Source organism: Gavialis gangeticus, unplaced genomic scaffold (genome assembly GCF_001723915.1).
Source record: "Gavialis gangeticus isolate Ggan-Ray unplaced genomic scaffold, GavGan_comp1, whole genome shotgun sequence".
Taxonomy (NCBI): Eukaryota; Metazoa; Chordata; order Crocodylia; family Gavialidae; genus Gavialis; species Gavialis gangeticus.
Window position 1 is genome coordinate 39,469,974 of NW_017729028.1, and position 11,820 is coordinate 39,481,793.

At 39.8% G+C, this 11,820-nt stretch overlaps 1 protein-coding gene across 1 annotated transcript in view; it reads left to right on the top strand.

Moving 5' to 3' along the window:
* Positions 1 to 7,398, top strand: part of CD2AP (CD2 associated protein) — a 122,481-nt gene extending 115,083 nt beyond the window's left edge. Inside the window, exons 16-18 of the mRNA XM_019520692.1 lie at positions 1,818 to 2,002; positions 3,431 to 3,494; positions 4,979 to 7,398. Coding sequence (XP_019376237.1) covers positions 1,818 to 2,002; positions 3,431 to 3,494; positions 4,979 to 5,020 — 291 coding nt within the window. The 3' untranslated portion in view covers positions 5,021 to 7,398. The remainder of the gene's footprint in view (positions 1 to 1,817; positions 2,003 to 3,430; positions 3,495 to 4,978) is intronic.
* The last annotated feature ends 4,422 nt before the right edge of the window (positions 7,399 to 11,820 follow it).

Consider the following 11,820-nt stretch of genomic DNA (forward strand, 5'->3'; position numbering starts at 1 on the left):
TGTAGATATTTCCCTTCAGGCACAAGTGCCCAGTGTAAGTTTAGGTACAAAACTGCATTGATGGACACTGATATGTTTTACCTTTGGCATGAAGCAGTACTTCCAGTTGCTAGATAGATAGTAACCTGGATGTCTGCTCTGCCACCTGAAATCACAGCTGTAGAAAGGCAGGGCTGAACAGTAAAGCTATGTAGAGGGGTAACCTCTCTGGAAGCTTGCTTAGTACAGTGTTGACAGAGTTCCCTTCCACAGTAGCTCTTTACAATTTAAATTTAAAAAGCCAGAGCAAGTTTTCTAAGTAGTTGGAAAATACTCTTGATGCCAAAAAGCACAATGGCAGAAGGACTAGACTGCCAGTGCAGCAGTCGAAAGAAGGGCTGTGTGTTAACTAGAGAACCAACAAAAAGAAGTCTTAGTACTGTGCCAGCGCCTGAGCCCAATGCATCGAGACACCTTTTCACAAGGTACTGTATGAACACGCAACACAGTGATGGTCCTTGTCCCAAAGAACAAGCCGTGTAAGGGAATCCCTGTATTGCGAGGCGGCTGTAATTGCGTGATTCCTCAAGCGGCTGGCGTGTTTGGATCAGGGTACCTTGTGATGCAGGAAGAGTGGGTGTGGCATCACAGCCTCTCACTGGTCTCTTTACCCAGCCTGTTGCTCTGAACTTTATCCTTCTACCAAAGAAAGGCCTTGGATTGGTTTTGTCCTTCTTTCTTCTTAGAACCCCGGCTAGTGGGCCGGCAAACACCTAGAAAAGGAACCTGTCCCCGATTCAGAGCCTAGTTTTTATTGGGATTCCTTTCTAGAAGATACCCCTTTAGTATGGAAGTATTGTTCCTCTAATTATCAAGTCTTCCCTCTGGTGGAAGCCAACACCTTCAGGGAACGCTGTTTCTTCTCACTCACTGATAGTTGTCACTGATAGTTGTTACACATGCTCCCCACTTGACATGAGCAGCATGTGCATGATCTTTAAGGGAAAGGTCTTGGGTCTTATGAGGAGGCTACATGTCCTGGGGACATAGGACTAGAAGCGGCCTCCTGGTCCAGTCTCCTGCATTTGCAGAGAACTTTACCCAGCCCTCTTCCTCCCTCCATCTCCCCACAGATCACTAGTCAAACCCTCACACAATTGGAATTGGGTGATTACATAGCCCAATTCCTTGACCACAGAGAATAGCCTATGTCATGCTCAGGGATCCTGGTTTTCTCTGATTTAAAAAAACAACAACCCATTTTTAGTTAAGATGTGGATTTGGGTTTTTTTTTCCCCATGATTAAAATGAAACAGTACTAATATATAAGTGTATATATTAGTGGTGTTTCATTTAAATCATGGAAAAAGTGGATTTAGGGTTACTTTTTTAACAAAAAATTGAGGATTTTTTTAAATCAGAGAAACCCAGGATCCCATGCTGTAAGTGCAACCACTGGCTTGGGTCCTATCACAGGAAGGACAGGGAAGCAGCTGCAGATCTTTTCTATAGAGGATTTTGTGGGGGGTGGGTCTCCAGATCACACTGAAATTCCACCACCTGGTGGGGCTGGCCAACGAGGTGTTCTTTAATTTGGTGCACAGACAGTCTTGTAAAATGGAAGGCTCTTTCTCTTGCACCAATTTAAAGAGTGAAATGCTTGAATCATGCATGTATAGTGTGTACTACAGTAGCTGGGGTTTTGATGTGGACATTTGCTTACAGGTTTTTATAGTAAAAAAACTTGGGTGGAAAATAGTTTGTAGGGAAAAATACAGTTTGTTGTCACTTAACAACATTTTATGTATTCATGTTAGCTTCTTACTGATTTCTTTCAGTCATCTGTGTTGACTTCAGCACCTCCATCTTCATCTCCAAGACCAAATTCTTTCATACTCAATTCTGCTGCTGCAGAAATCAAAGTTAAAGGAGAAACTGATGATGGGAAAAATTCTGTGGAAGAACTCAGGGCTCAGATTAGTGAGTTGATGAGTATCATAGAAGCACTGAAAAAAGAACATGGGTAAATATACTTTAACCTTCAGTTTCATATCATCTTTTTCTTCTAACTACTATGTTTTATAGAAGTTCTCTTTTCTAGCCACTCCTAGACTAGTGTCATGATGCATTTTGCTTTTGAAATTAACCCAGGGTTTTATAACGATTGCATATTATTTTTTTTTTTTTTTTTTGCTGAAAAACAAGCACTGTTTGAGTTGCATTCCAGCTCTTTTCCCTTTTGTACTTTTCTATTTCTTTTTTTGTTCTGTGTTGGAAGCATTACATAAGTGGTTAATTATGTTATGTTTGCTTGCAAAAACTCTTAAGCTTTTTCTCAAAGGTGTAGGGTCAGAATCCAGCACAGTATATGGCAAGTTATGTTTGTGGTTGAGAAGCCCATTAAGCAAAGCTAACATCGGTGGGATGATACTCGAATGCCAAGGAAAACTTAATGATAATGGAGCACTGTAGAGTTTCAGTTGGCTCTCAATATCCTCCATCTTCCACCTCCCTTAGTCTAAACCATCTCAGGACCAGAATGTGCTCAGAAGGGAGCAACCTCTTGCCTGTGACACATGAGGGACCCAGTGCTAATTCATTCTGAGATGACTTGATTCTGGGTCAACATTTCACTTTTTTTTTAAACAGATGACTTAGAGAGACAGTGTATTCTCCATCATTGGAAGTTTTTTTTTTTTTAAGAGCAGCTTAGACCAACACTTGTCTAGTGTGGTTTTGACAGGGAAGCCTTCAGTAGGACATTGGACTAGATGACCTCTTGAGGTCGCATCCAACCCTACGTTTCTATGATGCTGTGAAGACTGACCAAAAGGCACGTCCTCCCCGATTTTTAGTTGCATAACACTGACGGGGGGGTTTTTGACCATGTGCTTGATATGTGCTGTTGAGTAAAGTGATTTATACAGTGAACTGGAAATTTGTGGAAACTGAAGCATTCTAATGTTCATCCCTTTCCTTTGGAAGGCAAAGTAGTTTGTGTCTGTATAAAAGACTCTATTATAATCAAGGTAGAAGGAGCTACTGTGTTCTCATTCAGATAATTTCAAACATATGTTTTATTATAGCAGTGTGTACACCCAGTTGCTTGGCACCGAAGACTTTAGTTAGCAGTTGTTTTGGGGTACAGCATGTTGCTTTGTCCCTGTACTTCCAGCTATAGGCATAGAGAGGCATGGCTCCCCCCATTTCCTTCTCATTACCTGTGGGAAGAGTGTGCTCCTCCATATCAGCAGTAGCTCTTTTTTTTTCTTCCATGTAGCTATCATACTCCACAACTCTAAATAACTAAATAGTTGTTAGTTCTATTTGGGGAGGGGGCTATGTGCATATACAGATAGCTTTATACAGTTATCACTGTTTTCAGTTCTGAACACTAAGATAATTGTATGTTTTCAGTCATGTATTTTAAATTTTTGTTTTAAATTTATAGGAAAGAACTGGAAAAACTAAAACAAGATTTGGAGGAAGAGAAGGTGATGCGAAGTAACTTGGAGGTAACTGTTGGAATGTGCATGCTGTCCTCTGACACTGACTGGCTAATGAATGGCTTGACAGTAATGCTTGACCTCTTCTCTAGAGGTTTTCTTATTAGTACAAGCCTGAGTGCTTGCCCAATTAAAGCAGCATTTTTTCTTATTCTTGACTTTTTTTCTTTCTTTGCATGAAAGATTTTGTAGTAAGGATTTACAGCTAGAAAAACACAAACTTTTAAATGTAAAGTTAGAGAGAAACCACAGAGTACCAATCTGGGGGAAGAGTTATATAATATCCTACTAGAGGATTCTGAACATGCTCTCTCTTGGAGCTTCTTATACAGGCAGCTCCCAAATAGTAGAACTAACGTTTCATGAAACACCTTTTAATCACATGGAGATGGGAACCCAGGTACTCTAAACAGCTGAAAAGTTTTGTCCCCATGTGCTCCTGGAGTAAAATGTCAATTTTTATCAGTCTGGTTAAAAAAAAAAAAGAGAGAAGATGACTTTTATGAAAATGTTGGCACTTTTCCTGATTTCTGCTGCCCCCTTCCATCCCCCCATGTTCATAACAACATTTTAATGAGCGATAAATGAATATTTCAGAATAACTCAAATAACACCAAGGTCTAGTAGCATATCTGAACTCAAGTCTCGCTTCCTTCCCTGGTTTCCCTTTCATGCTTTGAGGAAAAACTGGCAGGGGTTTTACAGGGAGAAACTCTTGAGTGCATATTGCCTCTGAGTCCTGCATTGTGAAATAACTGGTATGTGTTCATCATAAATATTTATATGTGGTCTTTTGTGATCTCATTTTTGGTAGGTACAGAAAGGATGATAGAGGAAAATAGCCTTCAAGTTAGCAAAAATTGCCTTTTTGCAAATTCAGAGAATGTTTCCCAAATGTCACTGTTTAGAATATAGCCCGGCTGTTGGACTTCACTGAAATCAGTGATGTTACTGCAGATTTGCACTGTTGTAACTCAAAAGAGACTATATTTTTCAATATCCTTTAAAAGAAAGCTATAAGGCACACTTGGCAGGAAGGGGGTGTGCACGATCTGTTTTAGGAGACAAGTCTGAGATGCAGCACACTAGCCAATGTAGCCTGTGCAGGAGTCTGCCGTTAAGCAACTGAGTCCAGTGAACAAACATGTTCAGCAGGACACATTACTTGGAGCTGTTTAGTCAAGAAAATGTTACAGTACAAATAAAGTAGATCATATTAAATGAATTTTGAAAGCCTTGGCTATTTTGGTGAGAGGCAGAGACCAGCAGTTTAATAACAGACACAAAATGTACACATTTTTCTAGCTATGCTCTTATTAAGTTGTTAAATGAATCCATGTTAATAGGTAATTACAAAGAAAGATTTACAAAAAATTTACAAGGAAAGAGTTGTAAAGAAAATTGATGGATAGATTCAGATTTCATTTCATTGAAGATACTGCTACTGAACTACAAATTATTTCTTTACTCATAATTTCTCTTTCTTTCTATAGGTTGAAATAGAAAAGCTGAAGAAAGTGGTGATGTCTACATGAGCTGGCATAGACTCGCAGTCTGTTACTTGCTAGGAATTCAAGTCAAAATACAAAAAGAACTGTTTTTTTACTTAAATAATGCTGGTTTTAGAGAAGAAAAAGAGTAAAAAGGAATATAGTCTTCTATTCAGAGACAGAAGAAAAGAAAATGAATAATGATGTAATTTTTTTTTATTCTTATTTTTTTGCCAATATCGAAGAGGCCTTATTTCTTACTGTGCTGGAATCGCAGACCTATATTTTCCGGTTTGCTTGAAAATACTACTGAATCTGTATAAAAAGGAGAGGGAGTTCTTAATAGATTTTTATTGAATACTTGTAGTGTAATTTTTAAAGAGATCTATACTATAAATAGGGTGATTATATCTTTACAAGTAATCTGTAAAATAGTCTATTGGGAGGGATGGAGTAGCCTTATAGTAATTGTAGTCACTACTTTTTTCCCTACACATGAAAGGGAATATATGATATTTGTATATTATTTTTTAATTTTTAGCATTCTTACCCAGGGTTACTCTGTTGTGCCTGTCTTCAGTGAGTATTAATAATATGCCATTTTACAATTTGGGTGATAAAATAGGAATTTGTTAATGCAATGAAGCAAATGGATCACCTATGCATAGTAGTTCTAACAATCAGAATATTTTCTTAGTGAACACTTTGTCACTTGCACTATAGGATTCATGAAAGGGATTTATGATCGAATCATAGGACTCTGCTAAAACATGGATAATTTCTGAAACCGTAACACACAAAAAACCTAGAAGCAAGGCTAAAATCCATCCTTAACTCAACCTCTTGTGCCTAGATATTGCAGCACATACAACAGCACATGCAAAATCAGCCTGAAGTCTGAATTGCTTGGCTTTTGGGTATTGAAGTCATCACAGTCTCTAGTGGGTTTTTAAAATAGTAATAGTATTGAGAGATTTTTATAAATTTCCTTAAGATGAAATGCGACTTTCACAGACAGTCTCAGGCCTGTCTCACTCACGTGAACACATAACTTCAAACAATCTTTACAATGGGTGGTATTTTCCTGGGAGTGATGCTAGATAAACTCTCTGGACTCTTCTACAAATGAGTGTTATTCTTGCCATAAACAATATATTAAAGAAATGTGTATTTTCACATGACTGACTGAAGCACCTCCTTTTGACCTCACTGTCCTAACTCCAATGCAATATCTTTTATGTATTTCCCCATAGAGAAAAAAGGCTCAAAACCCATGAGTCGCATGATGCTTTCACCCCAGGAGGAATTAGTCTCAGAATGGTCAGTGTTGGAAAATAATTCCCTGCTCTTTCTCCCCACATCTCATGTTGTCCACATCTGGTATAGAGCTACACTATTCCAGTCTTTTTAAATAGGAAGGTTAATTAAACGCTTTGCTTTAGTTAAGCAACAGCTTCATTTGTTATTGATGTAGCAGAATTTAGATGGCAAAGGCATGCCCCATAGTTTGATAAGTTCATCAGGAAGTAGTCATGATTTGTAAGAGAACATTTAGATTTCTACTCCCAGAAATATGCATAGGCATAGTAATAATGTAATACATCACTTCAGCAAGAAAACAAGAGCATAATAACTTGTGAAAACACTTTTCCATAATTGGCTCACAGTAAGTGGCAAATATATGAGAGTCAATTGAGTGATGTTAGACCATAGTTGTTGATTTATTCATCATGAAATCTAATAGCATATAATATATATACAGGTTTTAGGCTATATTTTCAAGATGCATTGCTAATTAGCTGATTCATTATTAATTCTTAATTGTCTAGATACATCACAAATGAAGACTTGAGCCAGATCTTTATATCCAGGAGTAACATGCAGCTGTAGTGCTTCTATCAGACACTAAGCTTTCTTAGAACTCTTTTACCTCTTTAAGTCTGATGATGCAAAAGAAGAAATGAACATAATACAATAGAGTATCCTCTATTTTATGAGCTCTTTACTGTGATCAGAGCATAAAATGAATCTTGTGATAAATTGCTCTATGATAATTTTGTCTGCGTTTAAGCTTGTAGCAGACAAGCAGAACAAGACAATCAGTTAAATCAGATATGAAAGGTGTTAATTATTTAATGGCCTTTTTTTTTTTGCTGTAGCAATAAATGACCAAGTGCAATGACTGATTTAATAAAAATCATCTTTTAAAAGCTGCTGCTATGAGTGTTTTTAGCCATAAAGAAGTTGCCCTAATATGTGTCTGTCTTTTCAATGGTTAGCATTGTGTACCACACCAGATGTGGTGGGGTGATAAAGTACAAATTCCTTAAAGCATTATGCTTCACCGACTCGTTTACAGGTGCTGTAAAATGATGCATGTTATCAAAACTCCAGCAAATAAAGTCACTGTTGGAATACTTGTGCATTTTTGTGTGTTCAGGAAGGTTTGTGTTTGTCTGGAATTATTACAATACAGGCTTTGAAAAGAAACAACGCCTGATGCAGTTCGTTTGAAACTCCTTCCCCATATCTCAAAACAGGGAGTAAATGTTCAAACCATTATGAAATCTTTATAAATGTATAAATTTTCTGCAAACGGTAATCACTGAAAAAGTACTGTAATCTCTGCTACACAATCAAATTCTTCTTATAGTTCCATACTACAATAAAAATATCAAGGAGGAGAACAAGATGAGGGTCTGTCATGATTGACGTGTGTATGGATTAAAATGTCCTGTGCAGTGTGTGAGAGACACTACCTCTTGCATGCTGTTTTGGGGACTTCATGCATTTGCATATTAAGGGAAGCACTGTACCTACAAAAAGATCTCTCTCAATAAGTTGAGACACCACACAGACCACTCAGTGAGGTCAGAGAATCACTCACATCTCTGCCATCACTTGCTTGAAGGCTGCCTTTAGTTTTCTTGCATTCTGGCAGTATTCACTTATCTTCAGCCATTTTTTTTCAATCTTTGAAGTTTAAAATGGTTTCCTGCTGTGGTCTGGTTCCTAGCTAAGGGAGGGGAAGTTTAGCCAAACACTAGATGGGAAATTTCTCCTGTGAGTGCTCATCTCTTTGCATGCTTCACAGTGGATTTTTTGTCCTAGCAGTACCTGTATAGCTCTGCCTTTTCTTGTACTGTGTCAAGAAAATAGAGGCATGCACTTCCTGCTCCTCCGTTCCTTTTGCCTGCCTTAGATCAAGACTCAGCTTCTGCTGTCTGACCTAGGCTTTCTTTGGCATACACCCATTTTCAGAACTTATTTTTTTCCTTTGTTTTCTTCCCTGCCTTTCTTAGAAGTTGCTTGCCCACCTGCTGTGGAATAGGATTATGAACAGACTCACTGTAACTGTAATTAAACTTCTTTCCTCTGAATTTAGGCAGTGACTTAAAAAATAGTGGTTTGGGATGTATCCTTGTTTAACTGACTTGTCTTCCCCTACTTAAGAATGAGGTTCAGCATGTCTTTGTGCATCTTTTGTGAACCCCAAAAATCACCTGCACTCAGGTGCTGGGGCTGTGAACATCAACACTAAGAAATGTACACAAGGGTGGTAGGAGTGTGTACACACACGCACAGTATTTCCACATATAGGCCTTACTGACTGAGGTGCTCTGTACTCGGGAATAGTAGTTTTCAACCACAAACTCATGATCTGGTCTGTGCTCCTCTATCCTTACAATTCCCTTGACTCCATGCAAAGCCTCTCGCAGTTGGCCACCGTTATAGGGAAGCAGCACAGAGCCTTGGATAAGTAGTTCAACCTCTTGGCAGAGGTAGCCTACTCGCAGCTTTACACTGAGGCAGCTCTACAGCTTTCTGTGCTGAAGCAGTGTAGCAATATGAATATTAGTGAGGTCAGCCTCACCACAGTTGTCCCTGTGGCCTAGCTGCGGAACAGCTGCCCTAGGATACCATTCCCAGAGATTTCCAAACTTGAAATGTTTAGGCCAGGCTGCTGAATTCTGCAGTGTTGCTACCTCTAGATAATGAGACAAGCACACCAGTATAGGCTGGCTGGTGCTGGGAAGAAATGCAGGAAAAGGTCTCCCATCTTCCTGTTCAAAGTGTGGTTGAAACAGGAAGGGAATGCAACAAATTTAATTACATTCTTGGATTCTAGTCCTATGGGGAGTTTTTGGCAGAGCTAGGAGAAGACTGTCCAACATCTCTTTACTTTTAGTAAGCTAGCATTTCAGTTAATGCTTTCCATTTAAATATGCATTTTATTTTTGTAGCTTAAATTTGTAATGCATACATTTTTAAGGATGCAGACTGACTGCCCTCTTTTCTGGACTTCCTTGCAGTGTGCAGGGAACCGTTCATCTTTATTCATAGTGATATGCTGTATAACTGATCTTAGGGCCCCTGACCTTATATCAGACCTGTTGGAGGTGAATAGCTAAAAACCAGAGACCCTGCAGTTCCCAGCATCCCCAGCCCCAGGACATTCGCCAGGAATCCAGGCAGATCCAAATTCTTGGGATCCGGCTTTGGATTGGAAACTTCGCTGGGGTTTCACATGGAATATTAGAGGTTCACCAACCAGCATTTTCAAAGCTGTTTTGTTTGAAATCTTCTGATCACTTCCAATTGTAATATTTTTAAGCATTTCCCAGATACTCATTCAAGATGGGATAGTCTGCACCCCAGAAGCCCAAAGTCTAATAAAGCAAAAGGAAGGCAGCATATTAGGAGAGAGAATGGAAAGGGATTTTTTTAAATGCAAATATGCCAGAATTTGAGTTTGTTGGATTTCTGATTTAAATGTGTTCATGTTATAATAATGCCGCATGCCTCGGTTTCCCTGACTATCCTGCACCTGGGGGAAGAAGGAGGTTAACCATTTGGAAGAAGAGCCTCCAGGGTGCCCTGTTAAGGGCAATGTGCTGATTGCATGCAGAATGACCCAGCAGTGCAACAAGTGGACTCCAGGCCTAGCACTTGGAGACGTCCTGTTGTTTCTGGTGCCACAGAGGGACTCGAAAGTGGAGACTGTCTTGAAAAACAGACATAGCCAGAGATGAGGGAGAGAGAGGCATGACTCTGTTTAATTTTTCTCTTCCTCAGCTGCACTGGTTGGCATGATGGAGAAATGAAGACAAGGCTTTGCCGACCCACTCGCTGACCATCTGTTTAAGACAACCCCATGAAGTTAAAAGAACTTGTATTGTTTAATCTAAAATAAGACCGGGGAGGGGGATTTGTTAATTGCCTTCAAATACCTGAAGGGTGATTATAGAGAGTGAAGATTAGTCATCTTCTTGCAGCCTTACTTCCTCTGAAAAGCAGCAGCTGAGTGCTTCAGAGAAGACAGCTGCAGCTGTTTTCCCTGACAGTCTGCCTGCGAGTTATCCTGGCTTTTTGGGTCCAAGGATACTGCCTATTGTATTGCAGCTGATCAATAAAGATTTCTGTTGGTTGAGAAGAGCTGCCTGCTTTCTTGTATATGCCTTTGGGTGTGCTCCATCCTCTTAAAGAGCGAAAGTGTTGCCTTGAAACCCAAGCCACAGGGTAGGACTTTGGGGGCCAGGGTAATTGGAGAGGCTGGAGGCCAGAAAGCTTTGACTCAAGTCCAAGGTACCAGGGGCTCACCCTCTTTGCAAGCTACTCCAGGGCTGACTTCACACGCTGCTCTAAGAGACTGTAAGGTTGGGTCCCAACCCCCCCACTGTCCCCAACTTCAACTCTTTCTTTTGTAGGTTGTTCACATTTTATGGCTTATGCAGTTTTCTCCAAATGATCTAGTTTTCGAGTATATAAATCTATTATGCTTATCTTTAACCAGTATGTTTAAGCTGCTCAATAAAATGTCTCCTTTAAAAAAAGACTTTTTAAGTGTTGTGTTTTTTTTTTTTTTTTAATTTTAAATTGCACATTTCCCTCGCTTTATGTTGTACATGCATTCCTGGGAAATGACGCGTAACTCGAATTCGCATAAAGGGAACCCACTTTACAATGTAACAAATAGGGATACGTTCCAAGACCTTGACTGGACTGACCCATTTCTACTACTTTTGCAAGACAATTTTGGGTGCTCACCAGCAGCAGACAGTAGACACAAGCTTGGGGCACTATCATAATGGGGATGGCAACTACTGAAACACGTGTCGCAGACAATGAGCAAGAAGCACAGATCCACACAGGAGACTATTTTGGTGGGCATCACTCCCACAACGCACTGCACAAAGCAGCTGACTGGGCTTGCACCACGCCAATGGCATCAGAGTGGATTTACCTCACACAAAACAAATATTTGGTATAAAAAGGATCATCGCATAAGAGCAAATTCATGCATACAGAACCCGCATAAAGTGTGGGAAACCTGTACTGCCTTTCATTTTTGCCATAATTGACCTCACATTGTTAAATTTTAATTAAAAATTGATAACCATTCTGCTAATGTGTTCAATAAGAAGGTAGGAAGCCCCTACTCCCCCCTTGCTCCCCTTCAGGAAAAATTGGCTGTTTAAGACCCTTCAAAAAAAAAAAAAAGGAATTTAGATCTCACATTTTCATAATCTGCCTCATTCTTTTGCTCAATTGCAATAATCCCATTTTAGGGCAATTCTAACTGAAATGGCTGTTGTTTCCTAGGTTGCCTCTAGGCAATAGCTAGGGGCTGGGCTGGTTAAGACACTCCTTTGGAAAGCAGGGGATAAGGGTTTGAGCCCCCGTAGGCTGAGGAGGGCCTAGAGCCCGTTTCCCATTTCCTGGGCTAGCTCTTTAACCAGGCTGGCCCGTGAAAGGCAGACGCTGCCACCACTGTTGAAAGTAGCCACGCTACTGCAGTCTGTGCAGAACTCAGTATTTGCAATGTCTCACCTGTTTAGAGTTTG